General features: G+C 51.1%; 1 protein-coding gene across 1 annotated transcript in view; it reads right to left on the bottom strand.

The window, feature by feature from the left end:
- Positions 1-9,908: 9,908 nt before the first annotated feature.
- PCNT (pericentrin) overlaps positions 9,909-20,817 on the bottom strand; it is a 118,571-nt gene continuing 107,662 nt past the window's right edge. The window contains exons 46-51 of the mRNA XM_077755355.1: positions 17,708-17,827; positions 16,315-16,547; positions 14,797-14,873; positions 13,175-13,304; positions 10,825-10,952; positions 9,909-10,380 (exon numbers count right to left, since the gene is read on the bottom strand). Coding sequence (XP_077611481.1) covers positions 10,337-10,380; positions 10,825-10,952; positions 13,175-13,304; positions 14,797-14,873; positions 16,315-16,547; positions 17,708-17,827 — 732 coding nt within the window. The 3' untranslated portion in view covers positions 9,909-10,336. The remainder of the gene's footprint in view (positions 10,381-10,824; positions 10,953-13,174; positions 13,305-14,796; positions 14,874-16,314; positions 16,548-17,707; positions 17,828-20,817) is intronic.

The following is a 20,817-nucleotide window of genomic DNA, read 5'->3' on the forward strand; positions in this document are numbered from 1 at the left end:
GTGATGTATTAAGTCTTTTACGATCTAGTAGCTATAGGGAAGGATAACGGAACTAGACAGCTACTCCTTCCTGATACCCTTAAGAAAAACAGACAGCTGGTGGCTAACAACAGACAACTGAAAGCCGTGGAGTCTTTGGTTGCATATGACAAAACCATCTCCTACACGGAGATGAAGACCAGGGCTGGGGCACCTGGGTGGCTCAGTTGGTTAAGCGTCCGACTCTTGATTTAGGCTCAGGTTATGATCTCACAGTTTAGTTCATGGGATTCTCTCCGTCTCTCTTCCCCTCTCCCACTTGCTCTCTCTCAAAAATGAACAAACATTGAAGAGAGGAAAAGAAAAAAAAAAAAAAAAAGACAAGGGCCAGGCCCAGGAATTAATACCTCAAAGATGGTAAACACCCAACCAAGGCAGTTCTGTATTGCTGAGTTTGGGACCTGGGTTGGGAAAAGCTGGGGTTGGAGTATTTGGTATCTGGGTAGATACCCTCAAAGGTTTTCACTCCCCAGACTACCTTGAACCTTTGGAGCCTGCCCATGTGGCTTACGTTTCCCATCAACCTAACACTCCTTCCCCTCACCTAACACTCCTTCCCCTCACCTACTGGACACTAGGCATATAATTATGGCTATTTTTTTTTTTTTGGCATTATTAGCTGGAAACATGAGATAGAAAGGGAATTACAGTCCCTTCCCTCTCAAAAGAATGGTGTATCAGTTTGCGAGGGCTGCAGTAACAAAGCTGCACACAAACAGGACGGCTTACCAGGAAATGTTCTGTCTCACAATTCTGGAGGCCAGAAGTCAGAACAAGATGACAGCAGGGGGCACCTGGCTGGCTCAGGCCAAAGAGCATGTGACTCTTGATCTAGGGGGTCATGAGTTCAAGCCCCACGTTGGAGTTAGAGATTATGAAAAAAAATAATAATAATAAACTTAAAAGATGACAGCATGGTTGGTTCCTTCCGAGAGCTGTGAGCTGTGAGAAGCTGTCACTCCTCCCTCCAAGCTGCTGAGGGCTTGCTGGCAATGTTTGGTGTTCCTTGGCTTGTAGGTGCATCATGCCAATCTCTGCCTTCATGTTCATAGCTTTTCCCCTATGTGCATGTCTGTTTATGTGTCCAAATTCCCCCTGCTTATAAGGACACTAGTCATGCTGAATTAGAGCCCACCCTAATGAATTCATCTTAATTTGAACATCTGCAAATGTGTAGGGATTCTGCAAATGTGTGGCTGTAAGAGCCACCCAACATGAACTCCCAAGGACTAGGGACATTTGTTGGGGGCCTCATTCTGAGGGTGCTTAATGAGTGGTTGGATTCATCAGCATGACCCTTGCAGAAGTCAAAAGGGAGCTGCAATGTAAAATTGGGTAGAAGAGTTTATTGACTTTTCAGCAATCTTCTAAGATAGGGGATTTAGCACCTGCACAAAAAAGACTGTAAACTTGCTGAAGGGATGGCTGCTAGCATGAAGGTGTGCTGCATGACAAATTACTATACACTTAGTGACTTAGAACAAGAATCGTCCCGATTACTCATGTACTCAAATGCCTGACAACTGATGTTGGCCCCCAGACTGCGAAACATGTGGAATACACAGTTTTGCCTGAAGGCTATGTTACTCTCGCGTTCTGTCACAGTCCAGAGATCAGGACCACTTAGACATCCTGGAGACGATTACATTGTCCCATTACATCAATAACATCATGTTGATTGGCCAGATGAGCAGGGAGTGGAGAAGATGCTGGAGACCTTGGTAAGATACAGATACTCCAGAGAGGAAATAATAAACCCTATGAAGGAGCTATGCTGCCTGAGTCATTATGGTCTAGCAGGTGGTACTGGTGGTTATTGGTGGTGAGGAACAATGGACTGTGGAGTTTCTAGCATGTCCCAGTAGGAGATTCACAATTCAGGACCCTGAGGTTCTGACATATCACTTGGAGCAGAGAATGTGTATGTCTTTTGGGGGAAAATATCCTATTGTGCTACTGTGTTCTGATAGAGATGTAACACCTGACCTTGGGACACTAGGTCACCAGGCAGCCAAAACTGCACATTATGAGATGGGTGCTATCAAACTTACCAAGTCATAAAGTCAGCTGGGCCCAGCACAACCCATCACAAGATGGAAGTAGTACATTCATGATTGAACATGAGAATGTAGAAGTCACAGCTGAGTGTAGGATGGGTAGCCCAGACCCACATGGCACCCCTGCTGTTGTGTTAGAGCCACTCTAACAGATCGTTCTGCATCTGTGACCATACAGGGGCCCCTTGATGACCAATTGACAAAGAAGGAAAAATCTTGAGCTTGGTTCATAAGTGAGTTGGCCTGTGGGGCACCTGGGTGACTCAGTCAGTTAAGCAGCCAACTCTCGATTTCAGCTCAGGTCATGACCTCACAGTTCATGAGTTCGAGCCCCACATGGGAACCTGTGCTGGCAATGCAGAGCCTGCTTGGGATCCTCTCCCCATCTCTCTCTGCCCCTCCCCCACTTGCGCTCTCTCTCTCTCTTTCTCTCTCTCCCTAACTAACTGGATAGCTGGGTATGTGAGTTCAAACCGCACACGGATAGCAGCTACACTGCAGCCTCACTCGGGGTGGGGGTGGGGGGGAAGCTTGTAAGACTGTGGTGAGGGCATATCCTCCCAAACGGCAGAGTCATCCACTTTTTTAAATGTGATGGTGTTTGTTGGATGATCTGGGTGGCCGGATTAAGGCCTGGAGTGAAAACCATTCAAAGCTGGGACAAGGAAGTCTGTGATACAAGCATGAGGGTAGGCTTATTGGAATAGGCACCAAGTGGATGGTCTTTGTATAAAATGTCAAAGCCTAGAGAGCACCCATGCAGGAAGTATTAAATAGCCAAGTGCCCAGAATGACTCGGCCAGCTGACGTTGGATGGCCGTTCTCACTGGGCACAAGGACAGAGTGGCCAAGGTGGTAGGCTGCTCGTGGGCCGGCAGTGCGAGTTCTCTGACTAAGGCCGATCTAGCCACCAGCTGCCCCTGAGTGACCTGCCAGCAGAAGAGACCAATGCTGAGTTCCCATTATGGCTCCTGACCTTGAGAAGGTCAATCAACCAACTTCACTATATTGGGACTTCCATTCTGAAAGGGGCAGCAGTTCATTTTTACAGGAGTAGATTCATATTCTATATATGTTTGGGCTTCTTGCCTGCGAATACCAGCCAGCAAGGAGTGTTTGTTCCACTGGCACGGGATCCCATATGGCTTCATATCAAATAGGACTCACCTGACAGCACAGGAAGTGCAGGAGAGCACTTCGGGCAGAAGTGTGGGACCGTGAGACCCACTGTCTGAGAGCATCGGGACAGCCGGCCAAAGGCACAGTTGTGGTGCCAAGGGGGAAGTTAATATTCTGCAAAGACAGGATGCCGCTCTGACCTTTATAGGCCACTGTGTCCCCAAGAGAAAGGATACAGGAGCTGAAATCAAGGGGTGGAAACCCGAGTGACCCCATTTACCACTGCTCCCCACTGGGGCACTCTGTGCTTCCTGTCTCCCCCTAAAGGACCCTCACCAGGGAACGTACCAGCTGTTCCACTGGATTACACACTGTGCAGGCCTGGAAACCTTGGGGTCCTCGCATCTAGGAATGAGCAGGAAAAGGAGGAATCACCGTCTTGGCAGTGGAGAAGGGAGGGCAGCTCTTGCATTAATTACACAATGGGGAAGAATATGTGGAAACCAGGTGATCTGTGCGGGTGCCTCTTGGTACTTCTTTGCTTCACTATGATTAAGAAACTAAAGAATTAAAACACTAACTCAAGAAGATACAGGCACCCCTATGTTTACTGCAGCTGTATTTATAAAAAACCAATGTATGGAAGCAGCCTAATGCAGCCCACTACATTCAGCAGCCCACTCACTGACGAATGGATAAAGAAGTGGTGTGTATATAATGGAATGCTACTCGGCCATGAAAAAGAATGAAATCTTGCCATTCACTACAACGTGGATGGAACTAAAAGGCTATTATGCTAAGTGAAGGAAGTTAGGCAGAGAAAAGACACAAACCATGATTTCACTTATATGTGGAATCTAAAAAACAAAACAAACAAGAGAACAGACCCATAAATACAAGGAACTGGTTGTTGCCCGAGGGGAGGCAGTGGCAGAATGGGGGAAACAGAAGGGGATGAAGAGGTACAAACTTCCAGTGGTAAAATATATGAGTCATGGGGATGAGAAGTACAACACCGGGAATAGAGTCAATAATATAACAACATTGTACGGTGGCAGATGGTGATAATGTATAGAATTCTTGAATCACTATGTTGTGTACCTGAAACTGATATAATACTGGGTATCAACTATACTTCAATTAAAAATACTTTTAGTAAAAATACACTAGAAATAAAAGCATATGCTAAAAACATTTTATTCCATCAAAAATTAAAAAATAGGGGCACCTGGCTGGCTCAGTCAGTATTGCATGCAACTCTTGATCTCAGAGCTGTGAGTTCAAGCACCAGGTTGGGCACAGAGATTACTTAAGAAAATGTTAAATATAGAAATCAAAATGCATTAGGAAAAAAGAAGCCCAAGGAATTCAACTTGCACATGTAATGAAAGGGTCTGCCCCTGATTCACAGATCCCTGCAGTCCGTCTGTAAGGGAGGGAGCAGATGCACGTGCTACTGGTTTAAGGCACATGCTACTTCAGACGTTCCCTCAAACTTGTGTTTCCGGGCTGGTGCAGAAAGAGAGGCTTCAGCAGCAACTCCACTCTGGTCAAGGCAATTCTTTCCAGCCGATGGGATACATGATGTTAGTTTACAAACTGGTCCCTATATGTGGAGGGAAAGGAGAGACCCAGGGAAGAGGCAGACAACTTCAGGTTGATAGGTGGCAGTTAAAATAAGCAAGTAACTTCTTTACGAGGCCTGTCTTGGGCAGACATCGGACAGGCAGACACCCACCTGCCAGACCCTGGGAGGCTCACATGGAGGCCTTCACCGGATTCAGTCACATATATGATCCGGATGGTGTCAACAAGGCTATGTCCTTGGAACAGCTCCCACAATGGCAACAGTGGGCAGTGGGTACGTTCCAAGGACGGGGGAGGGAGTAAAGAGCAGGTCCAGCTCACAGGTCAACTGACAGTCACTTCCTCTTGATGGCCCCCCCCAATACGTGGTGAGACCAGAGAGTTCTAGGAGTGTGAGCTGGCCCTGCGCTTCCACGGCTTGAGAACAGCCCATGCAGGGCTGCGGCTGGGTGGGATGCTCTCTAAGTCCGTGGGTGCTGGTGCCGACGGATGCGTCACAGGGAGGCAGGAAGCCCGATTCACACCTGGAATGTGCGTCTATTTCTAGGCTGACATCTCCGCTTCCTCTGCAACGCAGGGAGTCGGGCCGCCACATCGCCGTCTCAGCATTGGCATTCTGTCGGCAACACAGGCGCTAAGTGGCAGAAGCCAAATGGAAATCTTCCAAAATCCACCCCTGAGCTGGGTGGGGAGGTGGCGCCTGTCCACTCCCGGATGATGCCAGCAGGCTGCGTAGATCCATCTGCAGAACAAACCTGTTCTTTCCTGTTCTGTGAACTGGTCACAAGGCACTTCCCAGGGGACCAGAGCACAGGGGAGGCAGGAAGTAGAAGACTCAGCACCACTCACTCGGGTCGTCCGGATCTGTCCAGACCCAGTGTTGTTTGTCCTCCAAGGAGATGGCATTAGACAGTGGCAGGAGCTCTGGGAGGTAACTGGGGTACAGGAGGTCATGGGGGAGAAGCCTGCATGACTGGGGTCAGCGCCTTCCGAGCCAGAGGCTTGCTTCCCCTCCCGACTCTCCATCGCGTGAAGACACAAGTCAAAGTAAGCAGTCTGCACCCTGAGGGGCCTCACCGGAGCCCCACCGCGCTGGCACCCTCAACTTGGGCCTCCAGCTTCCACAACTGCGAGAGATACATTTTTGTCGTTTGTAAGCATTTCGTCACAGCAGCCCAAGCTAAGGCCACACTGTGGCCAGCCCTCCACGGGACGCCGCCACGCCGTCTCCTCATGCGCTTGGGCTGTCTCCTCCCAGAGCAGGCCTGCTCTTCTCTACCAGGATCAAACTCTCCACATGGGCCCAAAAGCAACAGCAGCTGATAAAAGGTTTGTATTCAGGCTCCTGTATTACTGTTTCCTCAATACCAATCAGAAAAGCCGCAGACAGAGAGCAGTGTCTGTCACTGGATTCTTTCAGGGTCTTTGTTTAGACATCACAGAACTCTGATCCAGGACACTGGGAGCATAGCATAGTAACCGGTCCGGATGAACGGCAGGTAGCAAGAGACGTGCTGGCTGTGAGGCAGATCCCATTCACAGTCGGGGCTGCCACTGTGGCCCTTTCTGGGGGTCGAGGAGCCTGCAGAACAGCATGTGTCCCTTCCAGGGTCAGAGGCAAACGGCTGCGCCCTGTACCGCCTACAACGAGGGACGGCTTGTTGGGGCCCAGTGTGCTGAGGAAGCCACAGGACGTCAGCTTCCCCGCAGACCAGGACAGCTGCAGGCCTACAGCTTTGACAGAGGCCGTCACGCTCGCTGCTCAGGCCATCGAGCCACCCAACGCAGGACGCAGGTCCACTCGAACGCCCCATTAGGTCAGACCAGTAGGGTCTTGAAGCAAAGCTTCGCCTTCTCCTGGTGCTAACTCAATTTCCATTAGAGAAACATCAAACTTACCCCTGCATCCTGGCAGAGACCAAACTCCGGTCCCAGCAACACATGACTCGGGCTGCACATTGTACCCTGGGTGCTGCCTGACGGCTCAGCCATGAGGACAGGCAGGTGCTGATCACCTCAAGTGCTATTTATACGAGGTGTAATGAAAATATATAGATTTGGTCTTTGCTATTCGTTTCCTGGCTCCTAAAACCCTTGGAATTTCCTAATAAGAGTGTCCTTTTGTTACGATAACTCCCTTTGACCATACCTGAGTTTTTCACGAATGAGTTGGCTCGTGGTGGGTCCCCTAGATGGCTTCAGGATATGGGGGCCAGTCACCGGAGGGGCGGGGCTAGAGATGGACTATGGTCACGTGGCAGGTAATCATGACATCATGAAGCCCTGATAAGAACCCTGGAGCAGGCCGGTGAACATCCCGACGTGCTAAGAGAGTGGCACGCTCATGGAGGGCGGGGAAGCCCTGTGTCCTGTCCTGCGCGTCACCTCCGCTCTGCTGCCCCAGTCATATCATTCACACAGAACCAGTGAAATCCAACACTTCCATGTATGGAGTCATTCTGGCAATCACCAAACCTGAGGGGGGGAGGTTGTGCCAACACCTACACTTGTGGTTGGCGGAAGTGTGGGTGGCCCGGGGACCCCACTTACAGCTAGTGTCTAAAGTGGGGCAGTCTGTGCCAACTGCAGGTGGTGTCAGAACTAAAGTGTACAAACATAAGTTGCATGAACATGTGGCCTGGGTTCCCATTAAATTTCCTCCGAGCTCTCCCCGTGCCTCTGTCCACTCCTGTTTGGACACGGATTTGCCAAGCATGGACTGTCCCCTCAATCAGTAGGGACGGGGTTGCTATATTGGCTGGTGTGACTGACCCCAAACCCCACGGGGCAGCTGGATGGCCAGCCCACAGCGAGGACAGGAAAACCCATCTGTAATCTAGCATCTTCACCGGGTCCCTCTTGGTACTCAGTTCTTTCAGACTCAACTGTAAGAGGAGAAAACAAGGGAAGTCTTCTAAAACCAAGTCTATTATGAGCTCATATCTTTCTAGAAAGTAAGCTTATGTCACCCAACCAGCCAGCCAAGGTGCTGGCTGAGGACCAGAAAACAAGGCCTTGGCGAAGGAAGAGGTGATGAATGTCAAGCAGGGCCTCGTGACTGCATGCAGAGCAGGGACACCCTCCCCTTCCGCCTCCCCCCTTCTGTGAGACAAGCCGCAGTGCATCAGCTGCACAACATTGTGAGGGGCTGACTCGGTCCTACAGGAGAAGTCTGTCTCCCCCGGAGAGAGGCACCATCGAGACGCAGCACCGTGTGGGCCTTGGAGGGGCCCACGGCCATCGTTGAACACTCACCTCGCACCAGGCAGGTGGGCTAAGTTACGTCTCGGTCATTAAGTGTGCGTGAAGGAGGACACGTGCTCAGGAGACGAGGGTGGACGGCGCTGCCCGCGTGCCTTCAGGTCGGTTCTCGCCCGTCTGTGCCACACACGGGCTGCCCCAGGCTGCCTCGTCCGGTCTTGTCCGACAGGAGGGCAAGACAGCAGCCGGGCACTTCGCTGGCGGCTCCTTCATGTGGTCGGCCCTGTCCCCAGGTCCCTGCAACGACTCCCAGGACCTGCCGGCCCCTGGGGGCCAGCAGCTTCTGGCCGGACTTGGAGCAGCGCCCCTGCGCCCGCAGCAGAGTAATCAAATCCTTATATTAAATCCCCTTTGTCTAGAAACCCGGTGGGTGGTTTCTGCGTCCCTGTCTAGGCTCTGATACAGTACCTTCAGAGTAAGGCACCCTCGCTCAGACTTTGGGTGGTATTTTTTCATCTTTCACGATGAAAAATTTCAAACAATAACCGTATACTATTATATGGGCCAGATTCAATATTTTACAAAGATTTTGCCGTGTTTACTTAATCCATATTCATGTGTATTTTTTCCTAACCATAGGAAAACCATAGAACCATAACTGTCAGCACACCTGAGAATTAAAATTCCCTTAAAATCTATTATCCAGTACAGATTTAAGTTTGCCCCCAGTTACCCCCAAAACTTTTATAGCCATTGGTCCCCAATTTAGGAACGAAACATCACACCCATCTCATTGGTTGTGTCTCCTGTTTCTTTTCACCTAGAACAGCCCTCATCAGTGCGGTCCATCTGATGAGACAAGGTGAATGACCTCTAGAATATCCCATGTTTGGGGGCACCTGGGTAGTTCTGTCGGTTGAGCATCCGACTTCGGCCAGGTCGTGATCTCACAATCTTTGAGTCTGAGCCCCACACTGGGCTCCGTGCCGTCGGCTTCAGATCCTCCGTCCCCCCTACCTCTCTGCACCTTCCCCGCTCATGCTGTCTCCTCCCCTCAAGAATAAATAAAACACTTAAACATCCCATGTTTGTCTTTTTCCTCACGGTTTCACGTAATTTGTTCCTCCATTTATAAACCGGAAGCAGCACAGGAGACACCGTGCAGTCCACGCGTCATCACACCCGGAGGCCCAAACACCAGGTCACCGTGCTTTTAGGACCCGACCTGATTATCGCGCCGCAGGCTGCAGAGCCGGCAGTTCTCTAATGGGACCGTCCCCTCCTTACTAATTAGCTGGCACCTTCCCATAAGAAGAATGTTCCCTCGCCTACGAGGATGACCTGCCGCTCCTCTGTGGAAGGCAGGGTGAACGCCGCTTTCTCTTTAATGACCAGCTCCCACAGGAACTTAGCTGGCGTGACGGTCACTTCTGCTAGCGGCTCTAAATGAGCCCTCCCGCGTGGACATTTACTCTGTAGCTGACGACCTGCAGAGCTGAAGAGACGCCTCCTGCCTCAGTGGCGGTCAGCAGCGGAGCACGGGGCTTGGGAGGAGGGGCGGAAAAGCCGTCGAACTGGCCTCCCGGTCGTGTAGGCGGCGACAGACAATGCGGGCACGCACCAGCGCTGCAGGCCGGCAGGTGATTCAGAAAAAAACGGTTTTATGTTAAAACCTACGCCCCGCAGGATAAATGTCATATTTGGAGGTCCTGAAACCACACGGAGATGCTCACGAGGAAACCAAGTAAGACCAAGCAACGGGCAAGCGGCTGTTTGTCTTTACCAGCAGGGGGCACTCTGCCTCCCGCCGGGAGCCCTGACATAACAGGGGCTCCCAGTCTGTGTGTCGCTTTCTGGCTACTGATAAAGCAAACTGGATAAAACTGAAACACAACACAGAGGCCATTCACAAATAAAATAGTGCTGGACTTTTATTCTTTTTGGTTTTTGTTTTTAAACCAAGTTCCCATCTGTACACTTTAAGAATATAAACAACAGGAGGCCAGTCTCTGCTTCCTGCTTGGAGGCGGGCGGGGAAAGTCTGCCAACGTGCCTGGAGCAGGGCAGGTGCTGGTCACTCACAAGCGCACTAGTCATCTCCGAAAGGTAAGGAACTAACAGGTACTGAAAGTACGCAGAATGTACTCCATCTGGCTTTGCAGCATTGCAAAAAGGTGAGAATAACGAGCCGCACTAGGGGGCTGGCGTCTCAGGCACAAGATGAGACTGGGCGCTGCCCAGACGCCATGCCACAAGCTTTCCTTAGAAAAAGGAAAACAACCAATCTTTTCCTCAGATAGAACTGTCGTAGGTAAAAGCCGCAAGGATTTTATTCATTGTTTAATTTTCTGGTGGCAGGATTTCTTTGAAGTAGAATCTAAAAATAAAGAAAAATGACGTAGCAATTCATTAGAAGTCTTCATGGGTCTTTGAAGAATTTCATAATTCTGAGGCAGTACCACAGAATTAATCTCATTTATGGTAAAAATAAGAATTACAACTAGAATATACAATGGTTTAAATTATGTTAATAAATAGCTCCCCACAAATTCTATCCTGAAACATAATATTTGTTCCCTGAAAACATAAAATGGAGCAAAAGGCCAGCTAGTGATTAAGAAACGGATCCCATACTCGCCGCTAATGGCACCGTTCGTACACCCCTGAGGTGCCTTCACGCACGATCCTGCTAATGACGGTCAATGATTAAGACTGAAACTAACAGCACTTACTCAGCTGACTACTACAGCCTCTCCTATGTTACTTCATGTTCCTAGGGAGCAGCGTATTATTTTAGGAAACAGAGAATAACTTTTATTACCCGGAGGTGCCCCGCCCAGTCTTTGCTGGATCATCTCTAAATGATGAATATATTCCGTCAACGAACGTTCAGGGTCTTGAGAAGCACTCAGGGATCCTTCTGACTTTGAATTTGAGGATGGAGCGGATCTTCAAACAAACACATAAATACCACCAAGAAACAAAACAAGAGTGGAAGTCAGCACCCAGCAGGCAGATAGGCAGCAGGGAACGGGGTGAAGCAGACGGCCATTGCCTTCCTATCCTTTACCGCAAAAACAAAGTGAAATATGTACATATATTGTGTGCATTTGTTTGTTCATTCAGGTTATTTGTACGTAATTACGCATTTACACATGCATGTTTATAAACTCTATGCCCAGTGTGGGGCATGAACTCACAACCCTGAGACCAAGAGTTGCATGCCCTACTGACTGAGCCAGCCAGGTGCCCCAAAATAAGGCATTTTTTAAAAGTGCTATGTAACGCTTTTAAAACCAGCTTCTATAAAATGTTTCAGACTTAAAGTGACTAAAACTTCTGTAGACTGATTTTCTTCATAAAATCTTCATGTATGAATCTGTTATCCCAACTGATTTTTGCACTGCTGTCTCTCAGACCCACCCCTTCTTTGTGCCCTGAGAGTGACCCAACTACCCACGGGCCTTTCCTGAAGGTCCCAAACTGTCCCCTTCACTGGAGGCACAACCCACCCCGTCCGGTCCCTACTTGGGGCCCTTCCTCCTGGCCACTCTCTCTCCGGGTAGGGACACGTCCTACTCATCCATGCCCCGCCCGCATCAGAGAGGCCTCGGCCACCAGACCAGGAGCCTCTGCTGATTCCTTCCCCACACAGAGCTGGCCCTCCAGGTCCCCATGGGCACATGTGCATTTCTGGCCCTTCTCGTGTCCCTGGGGAGCCCGCACGTGGCTGGAGCGGCATGAGCACAGGAGGCCCGGGGAGCGGCGTCTGCGGCTGGGCTGCCCCACGGCGCAGCAGGGGCGCCTGTGCACCCTGCACCGTCTCTCCTGTCGGGACGGCGACACCAGGGACCGCCACGCTCCTCAATGCAGACTGCACAGAGACGCCACGTCAGCCAGGGGCGTGGGGTGAAGGAGCGAGCACAGGTCACTGGCACTGTGGAGACGAGCTGCACCCTACAAGCGGAGCACGCTGTGGAAAGCTCGCTCGGAGAAACAGAAGCTTCTGGATGTGTGTGCAAACACCCCACAAACACGCACACTGAACTCTGCTATAGGTTGTAAGGGTGTGTTACAACACTGGGGGCCGCGTTGTTGAAAGAATTACATAAATGACCCCTGCTCTAGATTTCCTCGCTCCAGCATTTGGACAGGATGTTCACATAGTTCAGTCTGCAGAAACACAACGGAAGTCACATCTTCCACATCCAGCGCCTGGATGAGAAACCCCTCGGCTGGGAAAACCCTCTTCTGGGGACAGGCCGGGCCACACCTTACCACCCCTGTCAGGGCCTCAGGACGAGCAGATTCCACATACTCCTGGCTCAAATCCTTAGGCCATTAGGGAAAGCTTTCCTCATTTTAATTTCTTAAAAATGTTTTATTTATTTCTGAGAGAGAGAGAGAGAGAGAGGGAGAGAGAGAGAGAGAGAGAGAGAGACGGCGTAAGCAGGGAGGGGCAGAGAGAGAGACACAGAATCCGAAAGAGCTCCAGGCTCTGAGCTGTCAGCACAGAGCCCGATGTGGGCCTCGAACCCACAAACCGTGAGATCATGATCTGAGCTGAAGTCGGACGCTCAACTGACTGAGGCCCCCAGGCGCCTCTAATTTTTAAACAAAATTGCATTCTACCATCCAACCACAAGTCCTATTTTTTAATTTTTTTGATTATTTTTAAAAATTTTTTTAATGTTTTATTTATTTCTGAGAGAGAGAGAGAGAGAGAGAGGCAGCGTGAGCAGGGGAGGGTCAGAGAGAGAGGGAGACACACAATCTGAAGCAGACTCCAGGCTCTGAGCTGTCAACACAGAGCCCGACGCAGGGGCTCGAACTCATGAACTGTTGAGATCATGACCTGAGCTGAAGTCGGACGCTTAACCGACTGAGCCACCCAGGCGCCCCAAGTCCTCCTATTTTTTTAAATGAAAAGGGCTTATTGCCCCCCAAATAACCTGCGGATGTTTAACCGTGTTGCTACGACATCTCAACTGCCATCTGAGGGCCAAGTCACGTGTGCGGAACCCCAATCCCAGAGCACAGGCCACGGCGAGCCCACCACGGCCCTGTGTGGACGTGTGCCCATCCGGGGAGGGCCCCTTGGGCTGAGCACGGCAGCAGCTCTACAGCACGGGCTGGGCTGCGGTGAAGACACAGCCTTGAAGGTCACTCACCTCTCCCTCCTGCACGGGGAGGCTGTTGGCACAGGGTCCCTGGTGTGGCCAGAGGACGCATCCCGGGTTGGTGGGGATGTGCTGGTTTTGTGCGGAAGCTGCTGCCGTGGCACCGGGATTCCTTCCCCCACTATCGTTTAACAGCAGAGGGATCAGGAAAAGAGACGAATGACTTTTAGTAGGAAGGCCCCTCCACCCAAACTTACGCTTTAAGGAATCTGCATGGCAATTTCAAAAAATTTTTTAAATACCTTATTTATAAATATTATGCTTTAAAGATTTAAAAACATGTTTTTTAGTGCTTACTTTTGAGAGAAAGAGAGAGAGTGTGAGCAGAGGAGGGTCAGAGAGAGGGAGCTACAGAATCTGAAGCAGCTCCAGGCTCAGAGCTGTCAGCACAGAGCCCGACGCGGGGCTTGAACCCACGAACCGTGAGATCATGACCGGAGTTGAAGTTGGACGCCTAACCAACTGGGCCACCCAGACGCCCCTAATTTTTTTTTTTTTTTATTTTAAGCAATCTCTACACCCAATGTGGGGCTTGAACTCACAACCCTGAGATCAAGAGTTACTTCCTCCACCAACTGAGCCAGCCAGGCACCCCTCAAAATTATGTTTTAAAAAGCTCTATGGGTGCCTCGGTAGCTCAGTCAGTTGAGTGTCCGACTCTTGATTTCAGCTCAGGGTATGATCCCACGGTCACAGGACTCACCCCTGCCACAGACCCCACACTGAGCTGCTTAAAATTCTCTCTCTCCTGCTGCTCCTCTCCCAACTGGTGCCCTCTCTAAAATATAAATGAATGAGTGAATGAAACTGTCGCATTGTTATTTAAACAAAAAAAGCTCCAGAAGAGCACTGAGCTCTGGCCACCTGTGTTTTGCCCCTGCCTGCCAGGCTGACCCGACCCCAGCGTGCACGCGGGCAGGGCCCCAGGGGAGCCTGGGGTGCTCGGGGGGACCCCACCTTGAGGAGAGGTCTCCGTAGAGGGAGAGGCAGAACCCTAGAGACCAGCAGGTATACCTGGTATAGGAGAAAACTCTCCTAAAGTCTTGAAGGTTGAAAAGCCATTTTTATTTCAAAAAGTAACAATTAACAGGTAGGAGTCAAAGCTAATCAGTGACCAGGGAGGCCCAGTCCCTGATGGTCGACTCTGGGGGCAGAGCTCCGGGGGCACGGCCACGGGCAGCCCCTTCCAGGTGCCCAGAGCCTCGGAGAACCAGGGGCTGCTGCCCCGTGAGTGGGGCCTTCTCTGTGCTGACGTGCGGGGCAGCGGGGCACCTGGGGACCAGCTGTGGCGGAGCCAGCGCAGCTAGGTGCCCCAAGGCCAGATGCGACCGTACCAAGCAGAACATCACTTGGTTTTGGACAGTTAGATGGACGTCCTACTAAATGAGTTAACAGTCAACATATTTAACATTTCTACATTTTTTTCAACCATTAACTCTGTAAACCCTGGTTTCTTCTGTGCTTCCCAACATTAAAACCATTTTCCTTCCGAAGCCACCTCGCCTTGCTCACAGCATCCCTGCATGTGTGGATTTCGTATTTGCTTTACTGCATCTCCACTGGGCTTGGCCAGCCCCTGGCTGCCAGCGGAAAGGGGTGAGCAGGGGGCCCACCTGGGCGGGCCGCTCGGCCTTGCACAACAGCTCCTTTCCGATCTACTTCTTGCCACTTCTTAACCAAAAAGCGTAGTCTACAAAGGGAAAAAAGGGACACAAAACATTGAAAACTAGAGCAAACAGGAGTGAAAAGAGCAATGAAAATCCAGACGTGATCAACAACTAGAATCAGACTCACATGGGCCCCCACGGTCCTTGTGGTGACCTTGAGGCCTGTGCCCCCAGCATCTTCCTAGCCACAGCACCTCCCCGCCCATGCCCACCATCCCAGGGTGTCACAGACCCCGCTTCAAATCAGTCTGCAACACCTGCTCCCTTCGCCACCAACGCCACCTGATGGCTCAGGGTCAAAGGGGCAAAGACAGGTCGGTGCCCTGAGGCACAGCACCGTGGGGCTCCCTGGCCCCTCCTAGGATGGCCCCTTTGTGGCCTGCGGACGCCTTTCAGAGACAGCCTTCCTGCCCGCCGCTCCGTCCAGGCACCACCGCCTCTCTGACCACGGACCCTCCTGGAAGGCACTTCCACTTCGCATCAAAACCACTGCTGCTGAAAATGCTCCTCTGCGTGACAGGAATGTGGGGGCCTGTTTACCAGCCCCACGTAGCATCTACCAGGCCTCCTGGCACAGGGCATTCTGTCCAAAAATGTAGAATGGATGGATGGACAGATGGTGGGGGTGGTTTCTGGTCAGAACTCAGAGGTGAGGGGACGAAGCGCCCTGAGGCTGGGGGTCAGGAACACGAGAGCAAGACCCCTGCTGGACGGGACTGGCTGGGCGCTCCGTCTCTGCCGGGAGCAGGGCGCCACCACCCTCCTCGGCTCGGGGGAGGGAAGCCAGGGGCGGCAGCCCACCGGATGCTGCGTTCAGCGGGTGCCCCACACAGATGGCTGGGGCCTGAGGGACCCACCTCGTGGCATCGTGGAGCGGAGGCAGCGGTGCAATTCTTACTGGGACAAACACAGTTAGAAATTCAACACGTCTTAAAATTATTAACATCAAGTGGATTTTCATCACTGTTAATTTTGAACAGGTCAAAATTCCCAGTCACACCAGAGAGTCACATACCTGCCCCCAAAATGAGACTGTGTAAATAAATGACGGGGACGGTGAGCGGCACCTGGGGCGTATGGGGCCCCCACAGCCTCCCCTCCCCCAGGAGTGGTCTCATGCCCACGATGGAAGACACCGCCCCTTTTACAGAGCACAGGTTTGACTGAAATACAGGAAACTGCAATCTGAAGCAGTGAAATGCAGTTCTGAGCCTGACCGATGTGCCTGTCATCAGAAGGAATCCTGTCGAGACCCGCCAAGGGGCAAGGCATTGTTTTCTGATAAAAAGCCATCCCTGAACATTCCAGCATCAGAAGGCAGCTGACGGTTTTGCACAACAGGATTTCTTTAGGCAAATGTCACGTACACTCTAAGGCCTCAAGTGTCATCATCTCAGAAGAGAATGTGATCGCCGAGTAAAACAGAGGGCTAACCCCAACGTGCCTCCCGCTCGCCAAGATTACCTTAGTATCGCGATCACAACCCTGACGGCGGTTCGGAATTTGGTGAAAGGGCGAGATGTGCTCATTTTCTTATCTGCTTTGGAAGGAAATACTCCCAAATGGGCAATCATGGAGAGCGTTTCTTGTTCAGAGTCCTGGAACCCACCAATCAATAGTAAAAGATACTTCTTTTGATAAATCAGAGCCTTTCTGAAGCTTTCTGCTCTCAAATAATGCAGGTACAATTTTTCCATCTGAAAGGAGAAAAAAGCAAAACAATCATGGAACAAAGACGTCTTGCTGACAGAAGTTATACAGTACATTTGTACCACTGTGCTTTAAAAAGAACCAGACAGAGGCACTCGGCTGCCTCAGTCAGTGGAGCACGCGACTCTTGATCTCAGGGTTCTGAGTTCAAGCCCCACGTTGGGCATAGAGACAACTCCAATATATAAATAAATCTTCAAAAAAAGGAAAAGAAAAAAAGAACCAGACCATTTTCCTTCTCAGCAAACTGTCACGCCAGCCCTGTGTGACCTGTGTCCTCAGGGACAGTTTTGCTGTGCAGAGTCTGATCTCCTGTATCAGACAAAAGGTAGGCCACACACACCCTTTCCAAGCCTCAAAGGAGTCCCCAGGGGCCCCGGGAATCGGACCATGAGGTGAGGTGCACACCTGTGGCTGGGCGGGGTCTCTTCCCCCCCCCTGCCCCCGGACATCTCAGGGGCTTCAGGAAAACCCTCAAGCACATACAGAAGTATGTCGTTATACTCTAACGCTGTGGCACAATTTCTTCCTCAAGGGGGCTCAGGGTGCAACCCTCAAGGCCAACACGATGCCCAGGGCGCTTTCAGGGTGTGGAGACTGTTGTCTAACGGGACTCCGAGCACAGACACATGGCCTGTGGGGAACAGGGCCGGCTTTCAGATGGAAGTGCGTTCGCCGGAACGCCCCTCGTCTGTGATGGCTCCACGGCTAGAACCAGCACGTCCCCTGACTGCAGCCAGGCACAGGGCGGGTCCGCGTGCAGGCAGGGCGCTCAGCCCAGCGGAACCCACATCACAAGAACGTTTTGCGGCTACAGTGAACGGGCCAGGATTTTTACAAGTACCAGGATTTTAGGCGTGGAGGGAGAACAACCAGGCACAGCAGAGGATTTTCAGGTAAAGCGACTCTGCAAGACACCGTGAGGGTGGCCACCGCTCCCTACAAGTCTGTCAGACCCACAGAGCGCGCACCACCGGGACCTGTCCGTGCGTGCTCGCGTGGGCGGGGGAGGTCTCCGCACCTTCCCTTCAATTCTGCTGTGAGCCTTAAACTGCTCTAGAGGTAGAAAGTCTTTATAAAAGCAGATCAAGGGCAGCAAGCAGGCAACACAGTCTACACCCAGCATGGCCCTCCGGCCTGCCCTTACCTGTGTGCCGCAGGCGTTTGCTTCCTTGCTTGCGGCGGGCGTGGGCAAGCCCGCGTCGGGCTGTTGCAGTGAGCTCTGCGAGGCCGCCCCGTCCTGCCTCCACGAAGACCTGTCCGGCCTCTGTAACAAACGACACATGGCAGCGTCCCCATGGCTGTTCCAACAGAGGAGAAACACGGCCGAGGGCAGAGTCGGCTGGGGAGGCCCGGGGGCAGGGTCACGTTCACACAGCTTGTTTCTTGCTCCCCCCAAGGACCTTCCCGGGGGAGGCCCACCCTGCGTGGGAGGGGGCTGGGCACACATCTCCCGAAGGACAGGGCGTGGGCCATGCCTGGGCCACCTTCAGCCTCTTTCCAATGGTGCCCACGCTGCCATCTGGTATTACCAATCAGATAATTAATGCTCATGGGTAGCTATTACTGCATAGCACTTATTGAAGTTAGGTACATGGCGAAAAAGGTGCATTTTTATTAAAAAACAAAATCCAACTATCTATGAAAAGAACAGCCTCACACTTTCTGGTCCTAGAAATGCTAACTCCTGGCAGGTACAAATCCCTGGTTCTTCTCCAGCACCAACAAATCACACTCCCGGAAACCTCAGCAAGGGGCCCACTGGGTGCCGTGCACACTGAGGACGTCGTGACAGGCGGCGTGTCCAAACGCATGCAGCGTGGCCTGGACACCACAGTGTGTGGAAGCCGCCCGGAGCTCCAGCAGGGATGCACTAGCAGAGAAGGATCCCACAGTGAGGACAGCAGAGGGCCTGTCCTCACCAGACAGCCAGGACCTGACCGCCACTGAGGCAGAGGGAGCGGGCCACGTGCACGGTGACCTCACGGAGGCCTCGGTCCCACAGTCTGGAACAGGAATCAAAGCCAGCCTGGTGGCACCGGCCCCCAGCTGCAGGGCTCAGCTGAGAGGAGCCTGTGACCCTGTGGAAGGGCCCTCGCAGGACCCATGACGAGGAAGAAGGAAAAGACCAGAGGTTTGTTTTCTTGGTCCTAAAACACAGCCTGGTCTTGCCTGGAGAGAAACACTCTAGGGCTGCAAGCCATCTCGGACATGAAGGGCAAAACGCTCCCCCAGGTCACTCTCAGTAGCCGTGAGGACAGCCGGTAACTGGACCCAGGGTGGTCACCGTTGCATGATGAAGTGTCGCATCACTGTGCTGCCCACCTGAAGCTAACACAGTATCGTGTGCAGTTCTTCAATAAAAGTACCCTCCTGATTCCTCGTGAACTTCCATGTAAGGGTAAAGGTGCTTTAACGGTGACTGCGCTTTAGTCCCACGGGGCCAACAGGACGCCTTCAACAAGGAACCTCCAACCCCTCTGAGCAAGCTCGCGAGGCGGGCGGGGCCGTGAGCTGGGGCTGCTGACAGCTTCGCTGAGAGTAAAACATGGAGCTTTCAGGGCGCCTCGGGGGCTCAGGCAGTTAAGTGTCCGACTTTGGCCCACGTCGTGATCTTGCAGTTCGTGGGTTCGAGCTCCACACTGGGCCTGTGCTGACAGTGTGCAGCCTGCTTGGGATTCCCCCTCTCCCTCTGCTCGTGCTCTCCCTGTCTCTCTCTCAAAGTACATAGATGAACTTAAAAAAAAAAAAGATTAAAACCTGCAGCTTTTATAACTCCTCACATCAAAGTATGGAAGCCCTGGGTCTGCTCCCTGGTTGGACCCTCCTCCCCAGAACAGAGGTGCCTTTACTTTACCTCCCACGAGAGCTTCAAAACATGCAAAGCAAAACTGGATGGAGCTTGAAGACAGACAAATTCACTATTCTGTTCAGCGATGTCAGTCTCCCTCGTGGCGACTGCAGAGGAGGAGGAGGCAGCTCGAAAGGACACATGAACGACACCACCAAACAGCTGGACAAACTGACTTTCATGGGACCCTCTGCCTCCACCAGAAACATCAAGTCCATCACTAACCACTGCCCCCCACTCCCTGCTGAAAACAACCCGTACTAGGCCCAGGTGGTTTCCAGGTTAGATTTTAACAAATATTTAAGAAAGAAAGAAATACCAGCTCTATGTAATCTCCTCCAGAAAATAAGCAGAGGAGAAATCATGTTTCAACTTATTTTATGAGGCCAAAACCAGACACTGACAATACAAAAAACAAAAACAAAAAACAACTCCATATTAATATCCCTCATGAGCCCAGACACAAAAATGGTCACAAAGTATTAGCAAATTAAATCGAACAATGTATAAAAATAGTAAGACTTCATGACTTAGTGGCGCTTTTCCTGGCACCACAAGATAGAGTCAACACCCAAAAATCAACGTAACGCACCACGTTAACTGACCGAACAAGAAAAAACACATCACCATAGCAATAGGTGAACAAAAAGCATAATAAATTAAACATCTGTTCAGGATAAAGTCTTCACAAACTAAGACTAGAAGGGACCTCCTTCAGGTCAGGTCCAGTGCCTTCATGTGAGCACCTGCCCACCACCCTTCACAGCGACAGAGCAAANCCTGTGCACCAGGCAAAAAAAGAAAATCAAAGGTATTCACATTGGAAAGAAAAAAAACCAAACCTCTATTCTCAGATGATGTAATTATCTGTGTAGAAAATGCTACAGAAACACTCAGAGGGTTAGAAAGTGAGGTTAATAAGGTCACAGGACAACTAAGGTCAAGGCAAACCTACAAACATTGATGTGTTTCCATACATGAGCCATGAATAACTGGAAAACAAAACATTTGAAAAGTACCATTTACAACAGGCCCCTGAAAAATGAAATATTTAAGTATAAAACTAACAAAATGTTTTTAGAATATGAATGCTGATAACTACAACACATTTAAGAAAGAAATTTTATGGGGTGCCTGTGTTGCTCAGTCGGTCGAGCATCTGACTTTGCCTAAGGTGACAAGCTCATAATTTGTGGGTTCGAGCCCTGTGTCAGGCTCTGTGCTGACAGCTCAGAGCCTGGAGCCTGTCTTCGGATTCTGTGTGTGTCTCTCTCTGCCCCTCCCCTGCTTGTGCTCTCTCTCTCAAAACTAAATAAACATTAAAAAGAGAAAGAAAGAAAAAAATTTTAAGAGATTGTTCAGATGGAAAGGTTCAATACAGCTAAATTCAAGTATAGTTGACAGTC

Source organism: Crocuta crocuta, unplaced genomic scaffold (assembly GCF_008692635.1).
Source record: "Crocuta crocuta isolate KB4526 unplaced genomic scaffold, BGI_CrCroc_1.0 scaffold675, whole genome shotgun sequence".
In the NCBI taxonomy this organism is placed as follows: Eukaryota; Metazoa; Chordata; class Mammalia; order Carnivora; family Hyaenidae; genus Crocuta; species Crocuta crocuta.